The sequence below is a fragment of the Lissotriton vulgaris genome, chromosome 9 (assembly GCF_964263255.1).
Source record: "Lissotriton vulgaris chromosome 9, aLisVul1.2, whole genome shotgun sequence".
In the NCBI taxonomy this organism is placed as follows: Eukaryota; Metazoa; Chordata; class Amphibia; order Caudata; family Salamandridae; genus Lissotriton; species Lissotriton vulgaris.
This window is the reverse complement of record NC_141697.1, coordinates 939,614,620-939,640,910: the sequence shown is the minus strand read 5'-3', so window position 1 is coordinate 939,640,910 and position 26,291 is coordinate 939,614,620. Positions and strand designations below refer to the sequence as shown.

The following is a 26,291-nucleotide window of genomic DNA, read 5'->3' as shown; positions in this document are numbered from 1 at the left end:
GCGGGCCATTTTTGCAGCAGTGCTGCAAAATCGTCCCCTTGTAACAAAAGCGCAGCAGCAGTGTTGGCAGGATGCACCATCTCTGACATGACAGGGGTCCTAGCTGTCACCTACCATACTTGCACATCACAAAGATTCTGCCTCTGCACACTCACAGAGGGTTTCACACTAGTCTTTTGTGCCCCTCAGACACGCTGGAGCCAGGGCAGGGAGGCAGGAAATTCCTGACACCTGTGTGAATTTGAATTTGAATTTAAAATATTTATATAGCGCTACATTCACCGTGCGGTTTCTTTTTTTTTTTTTTTTTTTTTTTTTTAATTTTTGAAAACCTTTATTGTGCATAGGAAGCGTACAAATACGGGCCTACAACCATACAGGCCGGCCTCGAAAGCAATCAATAGCACAAAAAGTCAAAAAGTACGGATATTGCAACTCAGCAGTCCCAATGAATGTAAAAACGATAATTGTCTGAGACGTGGCCAAACTGAAGTGGGACCACCAGGCACAGGATGTATAAGGTTAATTTTTAAAGTTTTGAAGAGAAATTAGGATCAGGTGCATTCAATCCACTAAAAGAAATGGCAGGCAACGAGCCAGCGAGTCATAAGCAAGACGAGAAGTAAAATTAACAGCAACAAAGGATAGTGACCATCAGGATACTAGCACAATAAAACAGTACACGCTGGCCATCACCCGCCCCACGGACTCAGAACACCCAAATCCACAGAAATGACAGCAGCGACAGCGGAGAGAATAGGTAACACTACCCCGAAGCACCTGACTACCCGAAGGGAGAAAAAAAAAAAAAAAGAAAAAGAAAAGGAAGAGGAAAAGGAGAGAAAACACAAGAAAAAGGCCCATAGAAACTGAAACTAAAACAAAACCCCTACCCCCCACCCCCCACCCTGCACGTAAGCGGAGGCTACGGCCTACCCCCCCCCCCAAGCTGCGTGCCTGTCGCCCACAAACCGAACCCGAAATTTAGAGTAGAGAGAGAAAAAGAGAGGAAAGAGAGAAAACGTAATTCACAAAAGAACGGAGGAGGGCCATCGAATATACCCAAAGCACTATACAGTTTCATTCCGGCCGCCCGATCCCAGACCCCGCGACCAATACAATACCCATAGTCGATATCCCCGGCAGTCCTTCAGTGACCCAGCAGTACAAGTGAAACAGTCCCGACATGATGGGGGGGCACACTCAACCCTGCCCCCTGCGATATGGAGCTGCGACGTAGTCCGGTCTCACGGTAGACATCTTGCAGGAGGAAAGCGATCCAAGCATCATGATCCGAGCGGGGGGACGATCAATGTAGCCCATCCGATACACCGCCGTGCAGGAGTCCGCAGCAGAATCAAGGATAACGCACAACCAAGTTTCTCCGGGATTGGAAGAACCAGTCAGTAGGAGTCGATTCAGGATGAGGAATCGAGACACGCCAGGGTCCTCAAGAGGAGAAACTAGACGTGACGTCCAGCTACAGTGCTCTTGCCACACTACATATCCCGTAACTGCAGACTGTCCCCAGAATAGTTCAGCCGACATCTTGACTGCAATTGGGTCCCGCACCTGCTGTGTGCCCGTGATGACCGGAGAGGAGGAACAACAGAGGGCAGCATCAGTAGTAGACACCGTGTCCTGCTCCCGGGAGCGTCCATGTTCAAGCAGCGGTGTAACAGAGGAAATCAAAGCCAGCCGGTCTCCCAATACACGAGCAGCAGAATGAAGAGCTGCTCTCACAGTATCCAGGGCGCACATCACATCACTGAGCGAGACTGATGCGCCGGAATGAGAGGGTTGAGCAGTCCTCAGCAAGCAGGGCGAACAAGGGCAACACTGCCCGTCTAGCCATCCACCATTGCCATCCATGGCCAGCAGAGCACCGCCGAAATCCAAGTAACAGCACAATCAGTTTTGAGGCACAGGAGAGGCACACGACATGGGAGACGAGTATTAGTGTGGTATGAATGGACAGCTGTATCTTCGGTAGCAGCCCAGGGTCCGCTGCTTCAGAAAGGGAGATTAGCTTGTAAGATGGCGCCCAGCCCGGCGCTTAGGGAGACAAAGTATCAGCTAATGTTGCATCCGGGTGAAAAACACGATACAAAGTGTTTCCCGTAGTAGCGATGTGCGCGCCCCTGAAAAGCAAGAAAGCACACCACAGGGAGCAGGACGAGGCTGAAATCGCCGTAGGAGGTCCACCGGCCACAGCGGCTGTTGTAATGAGCGAGGCCGGCCCCAGTCAGAGAACAAAGACCCAGCCGTAGCCGCGCAGCGCGAGGCGGGGGAGAAGATGTTTCAGTAGGAGCGCCGCCGGGATCCAGACAAAAAGCACACCAATAAATCCGGGGTCTCTTCCCGTTTCCGCCGATGTCGCGTAGTAGAAGGATAGGTCGCAGGATGAGGCGGAAAACGGGAGAAAAGCAAGAGGGTCGGCGGAGCCGAGAGATCAGGCGGCCATCATGGTTGCTGGTTAGGCTCCTCCCCCCACCGTGCAGTTTCTTGACGCTGTGTAGTGAGAGGACTCTAGCAGCTTCTCCCACTTCAAAGCAGGCTTCACATATAAATAATGGACTCTCAGACCCAACTCCTTAGTACACATCTGGACCCTTGGAAGAATCAGAAGAAAGACAGCTGTGCTGTTCTACTGCAAGAAAGACTGATACTCTGCTGCCCTGATGCCCTGCTGCCTGAGTGAGAACTGGGCCTGTATCTTAAACCCAGGTCCACCAGAGTGACTCCAAGGGTTAGTTGGCTGGCTCCTGATCATGGCCTCAGGGACAGAAAAGGCTCCAACCTCCTTGATACCTGCACCCAGACTCTGCCTGTTTTGAGTCCCACACCCCAAAGTGGTCCCACCCCAGTCCTGGACTCTTAGAAGTAGGCCTGAAGGTGCCAGCCCAACTGTGGTCCTAGCAGAACCAGCACAGCACAAAGCACCGCCTGCAGCATCACAATGCTCTGCCATCAGGATTTAAGATACTTTGTTCAGCAGGCCTAACTTGGTCCCTGTGTCCAGCCGGCGCTCCTTCGCCGTCAGCCTGAACTTGTGATTTGTCCCGGTCTGGCGCTTCTAGATAACCCTTGTTGGCGCTTTGTGCTTTTTGGCATATTTTTCTCTAAATCTTTAAAATTGCATATCTCCAGTTCTGCCCATTTCTGCTGATTGGACTTTTGTCCTTTTGGTGTAGAATAATTTATTAAAATGTACTCTATTTTTCGAAATTAGTGTGAGATTTTTCTGGCATTGTGTTTTCACTTTATTACTGTCTGTCTGTTGCATAAATACTTTACATATTGCCTCAAAGTTAAGCCTGTTTGGGTTTGTGCTGAGCTACCAGAGAGTTGAAAACAGGTTAATTTGGGGTTTGCTTGTGTTTCACCCTGACAAGAATTGTGGCTGCTGCTTGAGTAGGGTTTCACCTCCTCAACCAGTAACCCAAGTTCCTACACGGGCCTTATTATCTTTCAGTCTTTTAAAATAAATCCTCCTATCTCGTCTTTAGTGCTGTCCATCTCCTGCGTAATGATGGGTGGTATCAATGTCTTTAAATAGCTTCTAAATCAGTCTTATTCCTATGCAGCTTTAATTTAAATCCTCACTACTTTTGCCACAATTGTAGGTGCTTACAGTTTTTCAAAATGTTTTGTCATCTATACTCTAGGTATCAGTCGATACGCCTTGCAGATGTTAATGACTTGAGATTGCCTCAAGGAGAGACACCATAGCATAGAGCATGCGATATGTAGTAAAATGGATATTAGAGGTTTTATAAGAAGACATCTTTCATCTACACTTTTGTTTTTTCTCTACTATGAGTGGTGGCTAACACTTGTAGAGTTTACGAATTATTATAATGAGGTAGAAGTAAATGTTACGTACCTGCATTCATAGTTCTTTATTTTTAACAGTCCTATGTACATTATTCATATATCCAATGTTAACTTTAAATTCGAACTGAGGCATCTGTGGTTAGTGAAGGGTGTTCTGGGAGGGCTTTATTTGAGAAGTATCCAATATTGAAGGGTGACGGTCCATTTTTGCCTGTGACGACTTTAGTTATAAAAATAATTTTTAACTTTAAACTCTAAGAGCCTATATGTGTTTTGGAGACTGCTGAGACTCGCAAAGAATTAGGCGGGGAAATAGTGCCTAGATTATGAATCACAAGACTACATTGTGCGTTGTTTGCAAAGTCCAGCACCCCCTTTTTGCAACTGCACTCATTAAGAGTGTAGCATTTATAATTACTGCTTTGTTCGGATTTTGGATGTTTTGTCACTACCTATTTGGTGTTCTTTAAAAGGAGGTTAAAACCCTGAAAGAAACATGTGCCAATCCCATTGTAAAACTTGTATAGTGATTCTTTCTTTACAATGTTGAATTTTTACCCAGCATGAGCAATGAAGTATAGTCCTATAATCGGGTATTTGTAAAGCTGTATTAGTTGTAGTTACAAATTGTTGATGACATTATTAATAATGTTATTATTTCAAATAAATTCACAAATGCCATAGAAGGTGATTATATATGTAATGATATTGGTTAAAGACCAGTGGTCTAAATAAACATTTCCTGACTGACTGACCATTGTGCTGCTACGTCTCATTTTCGAACGGAAACTCTACAGGGGTACAAAACCTTGGTAAATGCCTGCTGTGGGGGGTCCTGGCACCTATGCATCATGCCTAATGAGCCACAAGAAATATACTATGTTCAATAACAATTATTACAGTGTAAAATACGCCCCTGTTATGATTGGCCAAACAGAGTATTTGACACATTTGTCAATAATATGTGTATAATAAACTGTTAACAGTAGAGAAAATATAAATGCCATTTTATTGCAGAAAAGAAACAGACCGGATTGTGAAACAGGAAGTAAGCAAACCTCAGAATGTTTATAGTCAAGAAATCACAAAAGATCTCCTAGATATCATTGGTAAGTATGGAGAGTTCCTCCTTATTTGAAAAGATTTTAATTTGAAATTGTTGCATGACAACATATAGCTACAATGCATTAAAAGCTATTATAAAAAAGACTCTTAAAAACAGTAGTACTGACCCTATTGCGTCTTAGTTTAATGAGCCCCTTTGGTGTTCTAGAGTGCATTATGTATCCCAGGTCGAGTTACCCGATGCTACTGAAAGGCATGAACTTGCTCTTGCAAAAGGGAGCATTGACAATACCAACAGGTTGTGAGTTTTGGCAGTGCCAATGCAATACTGTTGTCTTTGTCTGTGCTTTTTGCTGATGCTGTTCAACATTGAAAAAAATGTCATTGGTGTATTGCCGAAGCTGAACAGCACCAGCAAAAATGTAAAACAATCCCAATGATGAAACCATATGTATGTGTCATGGGGCATGCACATATATTGTTGATGCTAGGGCAGCCCCAGCGTCACCCCACGTAGATGTGCAATACCATTTTTTTTATTAAATTACCATTCAAAGATAATGTGTGTTGGACCTGCCCCTTTTTGGCAGGTTCACCCCGAAATTTTTTGCTTTTTCCTAGCCTGTTTCTGTGACCTGGTGTTGGTGATTTTAGGCCTATGCGCACTTTTTCACTGTGGTACAGTGTAAAGTGCGTGAGCTCTCTGTGTGTGTGGTGAGAGTGACCTGCCCTCCCATAGGAATGCATGGAGAATATGTGTGACCATGGTAGTTCCTGATGTGTGGGGAGTGCAGGGTCGAGTTTGGTATGTGCGAACTCGTGAGATTGAATGCTGCGCAATGATATAAGCGGCATGATTGTGTCTAGTGTGGAAGTGCCACTTCTAGAAGTGGGCATATTTGTGTAATTTGTGTCTGGCGTGTGATTGGCTGAAGCTGGCTGGTGAGCCTGGCTCCAAGAGTCTGGGTGGGTCTGCCCCGGTGGTGAATGGAGTGATTAGCATGCTGATGTGAGGGGAGGGGTGCACCTGGGCCTGAATAGGGCTGGGCTTTACCCACACAATGCTGGCTCCACCCCCTGTGGTGCGTTTGATGTCCCTAGCCTGGCCAGTGAAAGGAGTTCCCTATAACCAGTTGTAGCTGGTTCTCACATTGCCTGCACCCTGCTAGACAAAGGATTTTTTGGTATAAAAAGGGACTGTGTCCCCTTACAAAATGTTCTTGTTTCTGACTTGAATCCTACCAGGGGCGTGCTGCTGCTTGGGCCCAGGGGAAGGCTCGCCCCTGGATACCTGATGGACCTGAAAGCCTTGTCCTGCTGATGGCCTGGACTCCTGAAAGGGCTTTTTTTGACCTTTTTATGGACTTTTTGTTCTCTGTGGCGCTTGGGAGCACTCTGCCTTGTCCCTAGCGCTGGGAGAGCTTTTGCTTTCACCCCTAGTGCCTGGGAATCGCTTTATATTGTCCTTCACCGCTTGAGAGCGCTGCATTTTACTTATAGCGCTGGGAGCGCTTTATTTTACCCCCAAGCGCTTAGTAGCGCTTTTATTTTTATTCTCGAGGGTGCCCACCCCTCATGTTGCCACTGTGAATTCACTGCCGCAGCCCTGGAATGTGTGTATCCCCCGCCGGGCCGCCACGCTGCCTACGACGACCCGGAAGTGGTTGGCCGGCCGGCCAATCACAGTGTGGCCTGGCTGGAAGTCCCGCCCGCCGCCGCCGAGAAGGGGAAGCTGCCCGGGTGAGGAAGTGCGGCCGGGAGAGAGAGCCCCGGGTCCCAGGAGGGGGCCCGGGTGAAGCAGGAAAAGTGTTTCGGTGATCTGCGGGGCTCCCATGTGCAAGGGAGAGCCCCGCCTTCTGCCCGCAGGTCCTGAACGGCTGACGCGACGCGACACGGGGCTCTCATGAGGAGAGAGAGCCCCGCATGGAAGGCGCCGCTCCGGAGCCACGAGAAGCAGAGTGCTGCCTCCGCCCCAGCCGGTGAGTTGTGCGAGGGAATCCGGGTGGGGAGGAGCAGACTTAGAGCGGCCCCGTCTGGAAGCTGGCCGCTACAACGGTTCCTCATGTGTTGGTGGGCCCCCGTGGGCCCAAATCGCCCCTGATGGGCATTGTTCTTCAGCTGCCCCACTCTGGCAGGGGTCAGCTGCAACATAAGGGGGCATGTTCGAATTTCTAGAGCCTGTGTCTCTAACCTTAAGCCCCTTTTTGTCCTAAGGGCCATGGAGGCCCATGCCTGGTTATTGATGGGGCATGCTTCGTGTTCCAGAGCGCTAGTGCGCTGCCCCAGGGGCATAGTCGATTTCAGAGCCTGTGTGGCTCCAACGGGCGCAGAGTTCCAGAACCTGTGTGGCTCCAACATGTGGCGCTGTTTTATTCCCAGAGGGTCAGTGAGCGCCCTTGCCAGCTGTGGGCGCAGTTTGCTCCTAAGGGTCAGTGAGGGCCCTGTTGCAGTTATGTTGTCTCCCAGCTGCCCAGCAATTAGTAGGCAGCTGCACCGTTTAGGCGTAATGGAGAGAGTCCCTGTGTAGGACAGAGATGGCACAGAGGGGCCAGGCCTTCTACAGCTGTGCAGCACTTAGTGCCAGCTGCAACGTTTAGGCCTTGTGACTGTTCCCAGCTGCCCAGCAATTAGTGGGCAGCTGCAACGTTTAGGTTTGCGCCGGTAGCGCACCCCTGACTGGCGCTGCATTGGCAGCGCGCCCTGACATTCTGGACACAGTGCTTTTTGAGTCCCCTTGTTGGATGGCCAGTTGGCCAGGGGGCTGGTATGTGATTTCTGCGCAATGTGATTTCTATGTTTTTTATAGTAATTGCTAAGGTGATGTTTGCACAATGTGATTATGAGGTTAGTTTACCTATGGAGGTTAATGCTAGTGAGAGTTTATTTCACTATGTGAGTTACGCCCTTAAATGTGAGTTATGCTGAGGGGTAGAGTCTAATGTGTTTTGACTAGTGAGAGATTGCCTACTGTAGTTTTTACCGGTTAGGCCCAAATGTGAGTTATGCGTAATGTGCTATGCCATTATGCCTGTGACACCTCTGAATGTGATTTATGCATTATGTGTCTTACCTACACCGCTGAATATTTTTATGCATCATATGTTTTCCTGTGCTGCACATCTGAATGTGTTTTGATGCGTCATGTGCCTTGTTCTTACACCGCTGAATGTATGTTTATGCATCATGTGTTTCCTTCCCTTACACCTCTGAATGTTTTAGGCATCATGTGTTTCTCCGGCACCTCTGAATGTGTTTTGATGCGTCATGTGCCTTGTTCCTTACACCGCTGAATGTATGTTTATACATCATGTGTCTTTCCTACACCTCTGAATGTTCTATGCATCATGTGTGAAACTTCTAATTGTTATATGTTCAAAAGTGCTATTTCTAACAGTATTTTTAGTTCTAAAAGTGTTGATTCTGACCGTGGCCTATGTGGCCCTGTCCTGCAAATAATCCCTTGTGAATATTGCCCGTGCCAGTTGGCACAATGGATATTGTGTGATTACTATCTGATGTGTTTTGACAATACAAAAGTTATTTTTATATAACCTTGTGTGGAGTTCCTTTTGTGGTGTGGCTAGGATGTGGTTGCTGTTGTGTGCGTGCGCAAATGCTTTACACATTGCCTCAGGGATAAGCCTGTCTGGTTGTGCCAAGCTACCAAGGGGGTGAGCAGGGGTTATCTTGGCGTGTGACTCCCTTGCCCTGACTAGAATGACGGGTTTTGCCTGGCTTTGGCGTCAGCCTTAGCCAACCAAAAATAGCTAGTTCTAACAATGTGCATATATCATGGAATTGTAAATAAAAAAAATATTTAAAAAGTGCAAGAGTGCAAATGCAGCTACCTTGATGGCTCTCAAAATAAATTATGTATAATATTTAAAAAACGAACAAGACAGGGTGGAGCCGATAATGTAACTACTGGCGAGTGATGGGACCAGCTAGGATAAGGAGGGTGTTGGAGGAACTTGGCAGTAGGGGATTGGGCGCAAAATGGACAGTGTGAGGTGGTGTCGATTTGAGTGCACAAAAAGCACGACGAAGAGAGCAGTAAAACACCTGCACCAGCATGGCGTGCGAACAAGACAAAGAAAAAAGTAGTTCCTTGATGTGGAAATGTGCAAGGGTAGAAGTCATCCAATCAAAAGGATATTAAATAAGCTTTTTACCTGGAGGGACAGGAAGAGGAAAAGGTGTCACTGAAAAAGAAGCAAGCAAATGAGATTAACAGGAAAGACAACCAATGGTAAGCAGTGGACTGATCCAAAGTCCACTGTAAGTATTGTTCTTCAGTATGTGATGTTCCTCATAACTATGAGCACTAGGAATAGATTAACAAAGCAGAAAGAACTTTTCAGAAACAATTATTGACATAATGAAACAATGTTTTTAGAGAAGCCTGATTAGGAACCCATGGCCTTATTATGATAACAAGTGTAAAACATGCCTAACATCCGTAATATGCAGCTCACTAGACAATTCATGGTGGAACTTGGACCGGTCTGCAAAATAGATGGAGTGTAAACTTGCTAAATTATTCTGGCCATCGGATTAGAGGTAAAATATTCATGGTGGACTGTGGGTGCATTATCACAAATCGTTGCTAGAACCACGTCACAAATAACCATGTTGGAACAGACCATATCCTTTAACATATGTTTGGCCTTTTTTTTACAAATTCACCCTACCTGGAACTTCACTTAGGGGTTTCATAGCCCGGCAATAGCATGACTTATTGGGATTAATTTTGCCACTAGCCTCCTTTTCCCTCAGAGGTTCTCCATTAGTTCCACAACACCCGACTTCAGCATCCATCCATCCCTCAAAGTAACACTTTGCATGTAGAAACACAGGATCCAGCATTTCCATCTCTGTTTTCCTTAGGTCTACCTGTAAGGTATAATGGTGACCTGCAAGCCTATATATTCATATGTGGAAATTTTGTCACAGTTAAACTTTATTGCCATTTCAATAATACAGCCGAGCATGGGAACATCTGGGCCGAAGACCACTATTGGGTTGTAAAATGGGGCATCCGCCACGCCATACATCAATGTACATTTATCCATATTCGTAACAGCACATGGAAATCATTCATAAGTGTTGTCATTGAAATAATAGCCTGTCCAGCTGGTCCATATTTTGTCATGTTTATGTGGACAAGCACAGTCCTCATAAGCGTATTTATCAAGAATTCTTCATCTGTCATGGCCTGCCTTCCATTTTCCCAGACGAGGCATGTTAGTCACTCTCCATGTTCAAGCAATGTCCCGATTGGCTATCATCAGACCAGGGCAATAAATAATTTTTTGTTGTGTACATTTTGTTGCCTGTATTTCTTCCATGTTGTTCAGCAAAGTCCATTTAAAAGAGAGACCTATTCTCACAAGAGGCACTGGCAACTGCCTACAAATGCTTGTGGCGCATTCTGTACCCCCATACCGAATGCAGCAAATCACTGCGGTCTTCACCGCACTTCAGAAATGCAGGCTCGGCTTCCTACCATATTCTCTATTATTGTTGTTATAGTATAGCCAGAGGAAATTTGTAAACTGTTTAAGACAGAGTCGAGTTGCGATAGCAATTTCCTTAGGGATCATAAGTGTACCTTGCCTTTTATTGTCATCAATCTGACTCAAATATTTTTTCATTCCCTTTTTGATTGTGAGAAAGGATCTTTTCTATGAATAAACAATATTCGGTTTATTTTCATAGTGAGTAGTGAAGAAGTGTGAGTCTCCAAAAATTATATTCAGGATTTTCTATGTAAATACCATGTCAATGCGTGTCCAGACTGTTCCACCCTCTAACTTGACAACATAAGTGAACCCCCACATACTGGCATCTGTTCTTTTAGTCATTTACCCCACTCCATCTCACAGTTAGTGCCCTCCCCAGAGAACTGTAATTGTTTTTGTAGCAGGGAGGCTGTCCAATGGCCCAATCAAAGTATAGAAAACACAATGGACTGACAGTGCCAGAAACCACTGCTCGCAGGCTTAGGTTAGTTCAGACTTGGTACTGAGTATGCAATCATTTTCACCAGAAGGTAAGCCACATGATAATATGCAATGAAATCATCTTTTTCCGTAGTGGGATTTGCTGCATTTTGCCATGCTGACTTTAAGCATTCTGTTAATGCGTAGAAAGGAAAAGATTATTGCTGTGAATCATTTGAAAAAATATGTGGGGACTTTGCATGGGATATTTTACAACAGATAAAGTACCCTGTGAAGCACAATAATTCTGACATGGGCAACCCAGTCCATAAGTGAAATCAACAGAAGCATCCAAAGTTGGGTGTTTCTTTTCAGTTTTTCTAGGTATGGGGATATGTTATTTTCTCAAGCCAGCTCTCGAATCTTAGAAATCTGAATGCCCAGATACCTAATTTCATCAAACACGTGGTTATGGGAATAATGTTCTATCCAATCATCATCAGAGGCCCCTCTTCCAGTCAGATATTCAGTAGGTTTCTTCCAGTTGGCCTTAATATGACCCAAAGTCATTCAATAACTCTGTGACTGGCCTGATGTCATAGGATTATGCAATTATATAATACCATCTGCATAGAGTGAGATCTTGTCTATCACACCATGACTTCACTGGAAGCCCTTTATGTCTCCAGGTCCATTGATAATGACTGCTAATGGCTCCAACGCCACTGCAAAATGAAGCGGTACCAGGGGACATCACTGCTGAGTTCCCCATCAGATTAGAAACAGTTGTGACAGCATTTCTTTACGCGGGAAGCTAGCAACTGGCTTCATGTAGAGTAATCAAGGGATGTACAATGTTACCACGCGTACTTTTAGCACGCATACCATTACCACGGATTTTTTACAACGCAGGTCATGTTACAACGGATACCATTACAACGCAATACACTACAACGCACATACTATTACAACGCATACCATTACAACGTAAGTATAGGTAAGTATATATATTTAATTTAAAAATATTTTTGTAATATTTAATTTAATAATTCATTAATATATATAAAATAATTATTTTTTAAATATTTAATTTAATTATTTATTATTTAATCATTAAATATTTATATTAATGAAATTATTTTTAATTGTAAATTTTTAAAATATATATTAAAAATACCCCTGTACCCCAAAAACCCAAACCCAGCCCTAAAACCTAAAAATACCCCTGTACCCCAAAACCCAAACCCAGCCCTAAAACCTAAAAATACCCCTGTACCCCAAAACCCAAACCCAGCCCTAAAACCTAAAAATACCCCTGCACCCCAAAACCCAAACCCAGCCCTAAAACCTAAAAATACCCCTGTTCCCCAAAACCCAAACCCAGCCCTAAAACCTAAAAATACCCCTGTACCCCAAAACCCAAACCCAGCCCTAAAACCTAAAAATACCCCTGTACCCCAAAACCCAAACCCAGCCCTAAAACCTAAAAATACCCCTGTACCCCAAAACCCATACCCAACCCTAAAACCTAAAAATACCCCTGTACTCCAAAACCCATACCCAACCCTAAAACCTAAAAATACCCCTGTACCCCAAAACACAAACCCAGCCCTAAAACCTAAAAATACCCCTGTACCCCAAATACCCCCGTACCCCAAAACCCAAACCCAGCCCTAAAACCTAAAAATGCCCCTGTACCCCAAAACCCATACCCAACCCTAAAACCTAAAAATACCCCTGTACCCCAAAACCCATACCCAACCCTAAAACCTAAAATTACCCCTGTACCCCAAAACCCAAACCCAGCCCTAAAACCTAAAAATACCCCTGTACCCCAAAACCCATACCCAACCCTAAAACCTAAAAATACCCCTGTACCCCAAAACCCAAACCCAGCCCTAAAACCTAAAAATACCCCTGTACCCCAAAACCCATACCCAACCCTAAAACCTAAAAATACCCCTGTACCCCAAAACCCATACCCAACCCTAAAACCTAAAAATACCCCTGTTCCCCAAAACCCAAACCCAGCCCTAAAACCTAAAATACCCCTGTACCCCAAAACCCAAACCCAGCCCTAAAACCTAAAAATACCCCTGTACCCCAAAACCCAAACCCAGCCCTAAAACCTAAAAATACCCCTGTACCCCAAAACCCAAACCCAGCCCTAAAACCTAAAAATACCCCTGTACCCCAAAACCCATACCCAACCCTAAAACCTAAAAATACCCCTGTACTCCAAAACCCATACCCAACCCTAAAACCTAAAAATACCCCTGTACCCCAAAACACAAACCCAGCCCTAAAACCTAAAAATACCCCTGTACCCCAAATACCCCTGTACCCCAAAACCCAAACCCAGCCCTAAATCCTAAAAATGCCCCTGTACCCCAAAACCCATACCCAACCCTAAAACCTAAAAATACCCCTGTACCCCAAAACCCATACCCAACCCTAAAACCTAAAATTACCCCTGTACCCCAAAACCCAAACCCAGCCCTAAAACCTAAAAATACCCCTGTACCCCAAAACCCATACCCAACCCTAAAACCTAAAAATACCCCTGTACCCCAAAACACAAACCCAGCCCTAAAACCTAAAAATACCCCTAAAATACCCCTGTACCCCAAAACCCAAACCCAATACCCCAATACTTACCTTTAAACTTACCTAAATTTACGATGTAATGGTATGCGTTGTAATAGTACCTGCGTTGTAAAAAAATGCGTTGTAAAGGTATCCGTGGTAATGGATCCTGCGTGGTAATGGATCCGTGGTAACGGTACTGCGTGCTAAAAAATCCGTGGTAACAGTTACATACCGTAGTCAAGTATAGGCAATAAAGGTAGAGTTCAGTTGTAGGCATTTCAAAAGGTAGGACAGATAATTCGCTCTAACAAATCAAAACCCTTCTCCAGGTCAATCTGGAGGACAGCCTTAGACCCTCTCCAGTGTATGTGCCATAGCTAATGCATTTAACATTCTCTTAATATTGTGTTTGGTGGACCTGTATGCATTAAAGCCACTTTGATACCTATACATAAGTGTTAGATGGTCACGAGTATTTTCACCAGCAATTCGGCCTCTGCATTCAGCAGAGAGATAGGTCAATTGGAGTCACACTTGCTGGAAGGTCTGTCATTCTTGAGAATAACGGTGATCACTGCTAACATCATGTTATTTGTGAGGCAGCCAGTTCCGTTTCTTTCGATTCTTGAAACATATTTAGCAAATGTAACACCATTTCTGATGCATTGGCCTAAAAATACTCGATTAGCAAACCATTCAGTCCTAGAGTTTTTACCAGAATGTATAAGGTCAATGGCTATTCCTTGTACAGGTGTCCTCATTCCACCTTTGATAAGCTCACTAATGGATTCCTAGTAGGAGAGTTTACTATATTCTATTCTATATTTACTAATTTTTGGGCTATCTCTTGCAGTGTGGTGATCGTTTGTCTCTCACAATTAGAGATATTAAACATTCCTCTGGGTGTTTCTTGCCCCTTACTGAGCAAAAAGGTCAGCTTACCCACCTTTAACATTCACACTAATTTGCGAAGTCAGGCATGCTTTTTGGATTTCATTAAAGCATAAGTTCTTGTATTGTAATTTGGCCATTTCCAGCTTATATCTAAGTGGTTCTGTGTCTTATTAAGTGCATTTACTTTCGGGGTGCAATATTATTTACACAACATTCTTTTGTTCCTAAGACTGAGCTCTCTAAACGTAGATGATAAACACCAAAGCTATGCCCCTAATCACTGTTTTAAAAGCCTCCCAGAGGATGCCTGAGGAAATGAGCATTCCCCTTTTAAGGAGAAAATATTCAGCAGTGTCTTTCCAAACCTAAGAGTTTCTCGTACCTCTGGGTTCAGGAGCCATCTGGCATTCAGTTTCCACATGCCAGAATTCTCAAGCAATCCCATGCACATCGACATACCTATTGGGGTGTTATTAAACACACACCAGAGCCACAGAGTAAATGTTCATTTATTCCTCTATGAGTGATCCTCCACCTCAAACCTATCTAAGGACACTCAAAAAATTGTGATGGGATGTCCTCACACACAACCAGGTGTCATGCTTCATCATAGGACTCCCCTCACTCTTCAAAACTCCGTTTGATGAAGAGCGGGCCTACACCTTATATTAGAACATTGGAATGTTGGGAGCTCCATTGCAGACAGTGGAGTGCTCCCTGCTTCTACGGGCCGGTAAAGGCCCGCAGAGCAACATTCCAATGTTCTACAAAGGCTTCTCGAAGCTCGAGGGGATTTATATCCCCTCGAGCTTCGGGAACCCTTTGTTGAATTTGTTAGAACATTTTGCCCTCTAGTGGCAGAATGTTCTAATAGCCTTATAGCCCTTCGTAGCAGGGCTATACCGACAATTAAAGTCCCACTGTCTCGTTAAAGTCCCTCGCCTTCGGCTCGGGCCTTTAACGATTCAGCAGGCCTTTAATAGCCGGTATAGCCCGCTACGGCGGGCTATAAGGTTATATTAGAACATTGGAATGTTGGTAGCTCCATTGAAAACAATGTAGTGCTCCGGGCTTATAATGGCTGGTATAAACCTGGAGCTCCAACATTCCAATGTTTCTTTGTTCACAGCTCTGGCTGTGAACAAAGGCTTCAGGGAGCCTCACGCTCCCATAAGGCTGTGTTCTTTTTTGTCAGAACATTCTGCCCTCTAGTGGCAGAATGTTCTAATAGCCTTATAGCCCTTCCTAGCTGGGCTATACTGGCTATTAAAGTCCCTCTCCCTTGTTAAAGGCCCTCGCTGCTGGGGAGGCCCTTTAATAGCCGGTAAAGCCCTCTACGGCGTACTATAAAGCTATAGTAAAGGAGGTAGTTCTGACCACTGAACCTGTGATATGAATATATAAAAACCAATGTGATGCATTAAAACAACCTTTTAATTTTAGAGAGATATCACTTGGTATTTAAAACCAGTGTGGAGACTAGGAGAACCAATACCTCATCCCCACTTAGACTGTCCGACAACATGTTTCTGCCTCCTGGATCAGAAGAGTTCATGGCATTCGTCACAATGGAACACGGGATCATATTGTGGCATATAATCCTGTTAGTGCCTTTTATAACTCGGGCTGGCCTTTGTCGTCCTGCACTTTCCTAGGTACCCTAACATCTGTGCCCCAAGGAGGATGGTCTCAGGAACTTCGGTTGTCACACATGCTCCAAGGTGCCTCCCTCGTAGATCACCTAACGCTGCTCACTTCTTCCTCCTGATGATTCGGTTACTTTATTTACCTCTGCTTGCAGAACAAAGACATTGTCAATGCTTGAGAAGGAATTGTGTGGGCCAGAAAAGAACATATATCTCTTTTGAGTTGGGTAGTGTGCACACCATGTGTCATGCAGGGGATATGATGCGGCTAAAGCAACACTTAGAAGCTCACACAGGCACCAGGCAGCAATTACTCCTCGCAGCTGCCACAAGCTCTACCTCAATAACCTGCAGAGAGTCCCAGTGATGTGCAGATCACCTTCGTGCTTGCCCAAGGACTCCCATTTATACCGCCTGGAAAGGGAACCCCCGGCTTATGTCCTTCTGTTGAGGCTGCACAAAGCCACTAAGACAAAAGACCAGAACGCATTCCAGAGGCTGGTCTCACTGAAATGGCAACTTTCCCTGCAGCACCCTTTTGCATCCACCTACAGTTGGGCACACCTCCGCCAAACCCCTCTTAGAGGCGCCATGATTCAATTGTTACCTCACATTTCATAGGCACACATGCCAACAGCATCTCGGACTGCCATCCACTTTTCGGCTGATACACTTTTCTGAATTTAGGTGTTCATGTTGGGGCAGGATGCTAAAGGATTTTGGGTGTCTGATCGGTAGTGCTAACAATAAACAGCTGCCATGATGTGTACAGGCCACGCCCCCTCTTATGACTTTCTTGATGGACAGTTCAAGGTGGCCTACAATTTCCTTATCATTAAAGAGGAGACTCAGAAATGTGAACTCTGACCTATTAATAAATCTTAGACAGAGAAGAACAGGATCTGTATTTCCATAATAGATGGTCTGATACCTGTAGCATACTTTCTCACTAGTTGCTAAAATTAATAGAGATAGGGCCTTATTTACAGTAGACTACTCAGAGGACTTCCATCTTTCTGCTGACAGAGCTCTGGATGGCTCACTTAAAGAAAAATGTCCTCCAATGATCTGATTGTGTAAGAGCCATTGGAGAAAGATCACTACAGCACCAGCCTTACTAGGAAACAAATAACTAATAGCCCCCACACCCAGTGGAACAAACTCCCTGAATGTGGAGGTAATTAGTAATTCGTTTTTCAATAGCAAACTCCCACTGTGGGAGTTTGTGTTTAAAAAAACGAAACTTTGTTAAAGATTAGTGAATGGCCATCAAAACCATTAGTGGCCAATCACTACACTTTTTGTACCGTGACAGGAACCACCGGATCACTGAAATAATAGCGAGGGACAAAATATCGACTTGCAAAAATATCATGGACAAAATATCGACAGTCAAAATATCGAGTTTGTATCTACAAACAGGTAAGTACAAAAATATCGAGTACAAAATATCGTTTACAATAATATAGTTGTAAAATATATCGACTTTATTAAAAACAGTGTTAAATTAAATTAATATTAAAATGTAATTACTAAAATATACTTAAAAATACTTACATTAACTTATAATAATTAAATAATAAATGAAAATAATAAAACAAAAATTTTACAATCTTATTTGTTAAAACATATGTATATAGTAACATACTATAATTAAATAAGATACTATTATATTACCGTACGATACCAGAAGTGTAAAAAATACTATTCCCACTCCAAAGAGTGCAAGCGTAGGGAAAGCGTTGGATAGCGTAGGGGTTAAAATTACTATTCCCACTCCAGTGGGTGCAACAGTAGGGAAAACTGACCCTGAACCCTAAAAATACCCCTTTACCCAAAAACCCAAAACTGACCCTGAACCCTAAAAATACCCCTTTACACAAAAACTGAAAACTGACCCTGAACCCTAAAAATACCCCTTTACCCAAAAACTGAAAACTGACCCTGAACCCTAAAAATACCCCTTTACTCAAAAACTGAAAACTGACCCCGAACCCTAAAAAAAACCCTTTACCCAAAAACTGAAAACTGACCCTGAACCCTAAAAATACTCCTTTACCCAAAAACTGAAAACTGACCCTGAACCCTAAAAATACCCCTTTACCCAAAAACTGAAAACTGACCCTGAACCCAAAAAATACCCCTTTACCCAAAAACTGAAAACTGACCCTGAACCCTAAAAATACCCCTTTACCCAAAAACTGAAAACTGACCCTGAACCCTAAAAATACTCCATTACCCAAAAACTGAAAACTGACCCTGAACCCTAAAAATACCCCTTTACCCAAAAACTGAAAACTGGCCCTGAACCCTAAAAATACCCCTTTACCCAAAAACTGAAAACTGACCCTGAACCCAAAAAATACCCCTTTACCCAAAAACTGAAAACTGACCCTGAACCCTAAAAATACTCCTTTACCCAAAATTAATTAATATTATTTAATTACCAATTAATTATTAATTAACAATAACAATAAAGTAAATATATTAGCACATTAGCTGTAATTAATGTAATTTAATAATTAATATTATTTTTTTCCCAAAAAATTATTTAACAATAACAAAAAATTATATATATAAATAAATTACTCTAATTAATGTAATTAACTAATTAATATTATCTAATTACCAATTAATTACTAATTAAAAATATGTACAAAATTATATTAATTAATTAACAAATAATATTAATTAATTATTAATTGAAAATATTAACAAACATATATTAATTAATTAATTATTAATAAATTACTCCCCACCCTTATCCCCTATTAACCCAACATCCCGCTCCTAAACATTAACTACAATTTATATTACTATTAATAATTTTTTTTGATTTTTTTAACCTTTTTTCTACATAGTATTGAAATTTTTTACTTTGACTATTTATATATATTTTGTCGATATTTTTGTACTCGATATTTTTTTATCACTATTTTAATCGATATTTTGACCAACGATATTTTTGTTATCGATATTTTATTATTATCGATATTTTTAACTCGATATTTTGTCCATTCGATATTTTGGAGTCGATATTTTGTCTGTGCACCGGAACCACCATGTCAATGCTTCCTGTTAAGATAAAAACATCAGCACTGGGCCTGTGGTGATCTTTAAATTTGGTGGTCAAACTTTATATCTGGCCCCTGGCCCTGAAATTAGGCAAAAAATATTTTGGAAGGAGCTATCATTGAACAAAGCAAGTAATATAATGTATTTCAAGCCAAAGTAAACTTAACAGCACAAGCCAAAATTAACGTAACCGTAGTACGACCAACTGCACCTACAGGACCCAAGCTGAACCTCTGGAAATTAATGGCTTTAGAGTTTCTATTACCAGGAAACTGAAGAAAGATTGCACATCCAAAAACCTAAAACTTGTTTTAATACTGTGGTAAATGCGACCATTACTTTTGGGAATGTCCAGCCAAGCCACAAATTGAGTTGAAGCCAAAGTGAATGCACATTAACAAGTTGCCCAGAAATGTATTCTCTCGTGTTATTTCAATTCACTATAGTTCTGGGTCTGCAACCTATTAGATTATTATTGAGACATTGATCACCAAAAGCTTTTGGGGTCAGTAGTCTCTGAAATTATTACTGACCAATAAATAGTAAGCTATGTAATTGAGATTCTAATTGCGACTTGTTTAGTGCCAGTAAGGGTTATAGTTGTATATGAACATATAACAGCAAGCACACAAGGAATTAATGTAGTCAAACGAAAACATACAATTTGATCCATCTTATTTGTTTTTTCCTTTGTAATAATAATCATGCCATAGATAATAAAGCATAACCTAATTGTCAAGAGCATAGTCTTACAAGCAGTGATGTATAATGCAAATGTGAGTGCAAATCCGAAGTGAAATGGTCTAACTGCAACAATGTGATTAGTGATTGATATTATAGCACCTAAAATCCGAGATGGCATCTTATTTAGAGATTATGATCCTGCGGCACAAAGAATGTGAATGCCTATGGACTGAACTGTAATGATGGAACAGAGGTCAAGACCCATAAAAGCAATGGTAATGAACATAAATTTAACGTTGGAACAAATGATGAAAGGTCATGTTTTGCAAGATTATTTAAGCTTCCTAAATATGGCACAATAAAGGTTTCAGCTTTATGAACTGATGGAATTTATTGAGAGGAGGCAATTGGGGTAATTTGCTTTTCAGAACAAGTTGTTGGATACATGTTTAACAAACTACTTTTCCTGATTATTTAGAAAATAGCTTGAATGATTGTTGCTTTTTTTAATTTGAGTTAGATTTTAGAGTTAAAATACAAAGGCGCATAAGAGAGTGGTGGAAATAAAAGGAACAAAATGTAAAAAGACTATAAATGGGAACATTTTAAAAACACTATAAATAACAAACCACGTCAGCAAAGTTCAAAAGACACGATGAATGACAGGAATGGTATACAGACATGGGAGTTCAATGATGGTAAGAAAAAGGAGGGTGGGGATCAGCGTGTACTGAATCAAATAGAATATAAGCTTTATTCAATTTCACATTGTAAATCATGAGAGCATACAAAAGATAAGATTAGTTTATTGTTCAGGTTAAAAAAATTATTCTATGTAAAAAGTATGATAAAAACATATGCAATGCAGATAAAATGAATAAAAGGCCGATTACTTTATACAGGCAATAAAGTTAACTATAAAAGTTTTCTGTGAGAGATAACAGCCCATAGGTAACGTGACGTAACCACACAGATATACAGATTCGGAACGAACTGTAAAAACATAAAAGCTGGTAGACACTGCACAAAGTTTATAGATCCTAAAAATTGGCTTGATTAAACATTTTCTACTAGCGGCTGGCAGGGAATGGGGGTGGATAGAGGGGGCAAAATACAAAAAACAAATACCACTTCCCTCTACTGCCAGCTGCGTCTCGCCTCCACTTCTTTGGCGAGTCCCGGAAGCAGGAAGCACACAGGCTACAGCACTGTCATTGGTATGAGCCCCGTGGTTCGGCACTCTGACAGGGGCAGGGAGCCTATGCATGTTTCCCGCCAGGCTGTGCATTACAGCCTGGTGGGGAACATGCAAAGTGCTCATGACTGTTTGGCTGGCCCAAGATGGCCGGCCAAACCAACATGCGCACTTGGAGTGTGCAAACCACTCCTCCCCCTGTTTCACCAGCCCCGCCCTAACTGAGCCCGCAACCTACAAAAAATAAAATTATAATAACTACATTATTATCATTCTATTTTACCTGCTCTGAGAGCAGTGGGGCGATGCTCCACTGCCTTAGCGGAGGAGCCACCTCAGACATTTTCTCTTAACAATATTTACAAAATAAAACAGTGTGCACGGTGCTCTGGGTGGATACATTGTCACGAGTGAATTTTACCAAGTCTTGCGACTAGTCGTTTATAGTAGAAAAAACAGCTAGATGAGGACAAATATCCATTCTGAGTCATGTTAATAAAAATCTATGACAAGTGTTATGTACATTTATTAAATAAGGTTGCATAACATGTATCGTCAAAATCTGTTGGTTCTTAAGAACGATAGGTTTCAGTAGTACTGCAGATAGCCCTAAATCCTCAAGCAGAGAAAACAATCAGATTTGAGCTCTTTCCTATAAATACAAGTCAGAGACTCTGGATATAGTTGAGCCATGGGATTTTTATGGGTGTACAAAGATTTAAGACAGTCGATTATAATGTCACAATTTACTCTCGTAGACTCAGATGTCCAGATCTTGTGCCAGAACAGGACAGGCTGAATCTTAATCAGATCTGTTAGAAAGGGCACCCCCAATTCCGAATGACAGGCAACAGTGGAGCAGCTTTTGAGAAGACCAAGAAGAATCCTTAAAAAAGCATTTTCAACTAGTTGCAGTGATTGAAAATTGTCATAGCCCCACAGCTCCGCCTCGTGTATAGTGGTAATCCAACATTTAGCCTTATATATAGTCATCATCTCTCTTGGAGACCTTTTACTCAATTTCCTAGAGAAGTTAAGCAGAGCCAAGATGATTTCAATAAATTGGAGCCTCCTGAAGTTGATTGCACATGTCCAGGTCCCGTCTAAATCAAATAAAATGCTCAGGTATGAAAAGTTTGATGTAAAACTGCTCTTAATTATCTCAATTAGTATATCACGGCGTTTCATTGATCTTTTCCCAAATTCATTATAAAAGTTTTACTTATACTTACTTGCAATCCCAAGGGGGCGTGGCTTGACCACCGGCAGGCATGGACGCGTGAGCTGAGAGCTCCGCGCCTGCCGCGTGAATTATCCTGTTTAAAACTGCTGCTCTGGTGGTGCCTGCAGCTCGGAGGGGCCCCCGGGGCCGTGCAAATCCCTGTGCATTATCCAGATCCAGGGGGAGCAGGCTATTGACGACGCTGGCGCTGGGATCCCTGCCGGATCCTTCGGAGGGCGCCAGCCATCTTGGCGGGGCCTGCGCCGGAACTGGCATCCCCGGCCTCAGATGATTACTGAGCCGCCATAGGAGGAGAGTGGGCTGGACGTGGCCGCGTCTGGCACCGAGGTGCTTGGACACTGCTGCCGCCGCACTGTGGAGGGGTCGCAGCAGACTGGACTGCGGCGCGGGCTGTGGGGGCCGTCCAGCGGGGGGCCCTCGGTGGAGGAGGAGTGCCGGGAGCTGGTGAAGCCACGAGGAGGCCGGCACGGTGTGCTGGGCCGCTGTGGAGGTACAGGCTCCTCGGACGCTAGCGGGAGCGGCAGGACTGGAGGGACGCAACTGCCCTCGGCGAAAGGACGCAGTAGCAGTAGCAGTGAGGACTCCCCCCTGCCCTGTGACTTTGGTGGCGACTGGGGGAAAGTGATTTGGGACCCCCCACAGCTGGTGGAGTCGCTGACGGGGTAACCGCGGTGAGCGGGCTGGGTGGTGGCGCGTGTGCGGAGCGCTCCCCTCCCCCGCCCCTTCTCGCTCCTCGAGTGTGCTTCTGTGCTGGTCGGGACCGCGGCCCGAGTTTCAGGGGTTAGGCGGACTTTGCTTTCGCCCCGGGGCAGCGATTGGAGGCCCTTGCGGCTGGCGGAGTGGCCGGGGGTAGACCGGTGACCAGTGGAGCTGGGCGGTGGGGCGAAGATGGAGCCGCCCCGACCCCCCCTTTATCTTGAGGGCGCCCGGGAGTGACGACAGTTCAGGAGGGCGACGACTTTGGAGCACCAGTGTGTGCTGTGGAGAACACAGATTCGACCCCCACCCAGTGGCGCCTGTTGCTGGGAGGCTTAAGAGACGTTTGCCAGTGGTGGCCTGTGGTGCCGGGGGCTGGTGTGGCGAAGAGGTGGTGACGACAGGCTGTGTGACTTGGATTACGGCCTGACTGGACTTACCTGACCCCTGGTGGTGAGAGGCCCCCTGCACTGCCCACTTGTGATTGTAGCTGTCCTACGACGGAGTGCTCTGCATCGCTGGTGCTGGGCTGACGTGCAGTGGTGCCAGAATATTGCCCATACTGATGCCTAAGCCGGGAGGAACTGCTGCTGTGAGCGCCCAGTTGACGGCCATCCTAGGCGGTTGCTGGGATCTGCACTATGGGGAACCCGCAGAAAACTGGGACGGCGCCCTCTGACCCCAGCTAGGGACTCCCGGAGAGTCAGGATCGAGACCAGTCTGGGGCACCGGCAGCGGGACTGCAGCAGCAGCAGTTGGATCAAATATTGCAGGCCATTTCGGACACGAGGGACGCACTACGTAATGACATAGCGCAGGTGTCGACGGGTTTGGGATTATTACGAGCGGACCATGGCAAATTGGTGGATGGCGTTAAGACCACGGGACTCACCTTGGGGGTGCTGGAGCCGGCCCAGAAGGTGACCGACGCGGCTATGGGAGACTTGTTGCGAAGAGTGCAGCAATTGGAAAAGAGAGGTGAGGATGCCAAAGGGCGCAATCGGCGCAACAACATACGGGTGCTGGGCCTGCCCGAAAATGTCAAAGGAGACAGTATGATTACCTATTTGAAAGCATGGCTGCGAGATGTGGTGGCTCCGGAGTGTTTGTCACAGTTCTATACCGTGGAGCGAGCTCATCGGGTGCCGGCCCGCCCGCCGGCTCTTTGTCGACCCCAACGCCCTGTGGTGGCACGTCTATTGCACTTCAAAGATCGGGACGCCATCCTGCAGAAGGCGCGGGCAGCGGGCCCTTATCAGGTGGACAATGCCTCTGTCTCCATTTATCCTGATTACTCTCATGAGGTACAGCACAGTCGTTCTTCATTCCTGGCGGTCAAGAAGGCCCTCCGCGATGAGGGTATACAGTATTCTCTCCTGTTCCCGGCCCGCCTGAAAGTGATGGTCGATGACAAATCGTACTTCTATAGCACGCCATATGAAGCATGGCACTGGATAGAGACGTACTGAGCTGGGACAGATGGTTCTAAGGGCATGGAGAAAACAGCAAAAACCCAACCGAGGTCCCGTAGAGGCCGTCGGCTCAGGAAAAAAGCGGTGGATGGCCGGACGCCGTCGACGTCGCAGACGGACTCGGTATGAAGGGCGACCCTCCAGGCGGTCTCCATCATATCCGGAGCGACTGCTGCTGCTTCATTGGCTCTTCATAGGTTCTCAGCGGGGGTCCGATGAGTTGGTATCGGAGGTCTCGGAGGACTGCTCCGGGAACGGGCCTCATGTCACTCCAGGAACTGCTGATGGCCTCCTGGACGAGTGAACTCACCTGGTTTTGATGGACATGTAGTAAGAGGGTGTAATCCTGGTCGCTGCATGGGGTGGGGGGGATGTGGCTATGGCCCTGGACACGATGGCGGAGGGTTTGATCCACTATGTCATTGTCTAGAGAGTTGGGGGCGGGGTTGCTTGGTCGGGGGCTCCTCTGGGGCCGGGCGACACCGGAGGGGATTTCACACTTGAGGCTGAGCGCAGACGGAAGGGCAGTGAGATCGTTGTCCGGCTTGTCCAGGTGTAGGGCCACCCCCTCGACCTCATGCTGGCTGTGAGACTCTGGTAGCTACCAGAGAGTTCCCGTTATTCGGGAGTGGGTTTGGATGGGTAACTACAGTTTAGAACCTGTTCTGGGGAGGGGAGGGATGGGGGTTTGTTGGGGAAGTTTTGGGGTTCAGGGAACTGTCAGTGTGCCTGCTAAGCTCGGAAGGAGATTGGTCTTTTGTGTACTCCGAAATTGGGACCCGACTTGAGTTGAAATGTATCACCTGGAATGTGCGGGGGCTGAACTCCATGACGAAACGTTACAAGGTGCATGCCTATTTAGTACGTAGGGGGATCCAGGTGGCCTTTTTGCAAGAAACCCACATTGATCGGGCTGAGGGATCGGTTTGTCAGGTGGACTCAACTGTTATATGATTCTGCTATGGCTAGGGTTCGTACGGGACCCACCATCTCTACGGCTTATCGGGTTGGAAGGGGCACCCGGCAGGGCTGCTACTTATCACCATTATTGTTTGCACTGGCAATTGAACCGTTGGTGGCGGATGCCAGATTGGGACGATACTACGAAGGCCTATCGCTACGAGGGGAGATCCATTACATCTCCCTGTACGCGGAAGATTCATTGCTGTATTTAGCGTATGCGGATGACCCTCTGCGGGGTGTCCGGGCCTGCTTCGGGGGTTCGGCGATCTCTCGGGTTTAAGGGTGAATTGGAGTAAGAACTGTTTCTTCCCTTTGGCTCCGGGGGGTCGGGAGCCTCTAACAGTGGGGGATTTGCTTTGGGGGCCTCAGTGCTTGCTTGGGTGCCCCCATTTACCACACTCAGCCCAACCTCCTAGAGGGCAATGTGGGCAGGGCAGTGAGGGGACTTCGGAGCAGCATGGAGTTCTGGCGAACTCTTCCGCTGTCGGTGGCTGGGAGGGCAGCGCTGCTGAAAATGGTGGCGCTGCCACTTTTGCTCTACTTTTTTCGTACGCTACCTGTGTGGATTCCGGCGTCCTTCTTTCAGAAGCTCAGGGTCTTGACCACAGAGGTTATTTGTGGCTCAGGTAGGAGACGGGTCGCACTGAATACCCTGATGCGACCAAGAGTGGAAGGGGGACTGGCGGTCCCCGATTTCGAATGGTACTATCTGGTGGCGCAACTGCAGTGGCTCACGCAGGCAGTGGCTCGGGAGTTCAGGGGCCCGGAAGGGCCACAGGGTAGAGGGATTCCCCAGCACGTGCTGTCGTTTGTAGTTCTTCAGCAGAAGATTTGTCTTGACCAGCTTACTCTTGAGGAACGTACTCTCCGCTCGTGTTGGAACAGGAGCCAGAAACGAGCGGGGTCCCCTGTCCATATGCCCCAGAGATTCCTCTGGGCATGTGCACAGCCCTTCCACAAGGAGGGGACTGGTCCGCGTTAGCAGTCTGG

At 45.2% G+C, this 26,291-nt stretch overlaps 1 protein-coding gene across 1 annotated transcript in view; it reads left to right on the top strand.

Moving 5' to 3' along the window:
• C9H3orf62 (chromosome 9 C3orf62 homolog) overlaps positions 1–26,291 on the top strand; it is a 159,884-nt gene that overhangs the window by 106,068 nt on the left and 27,525 nt on the right. The window contains exon 2 of the mRNA XM_086936802.1: positions 4,855–4,946. Coding sequence (XP_086792928.1) covers positions 4,855–4,946 — 92 coding nt within the window. The remainder of the gene's footprint in view (positions 1–4,854; positions 4,947–26,291) is intronic.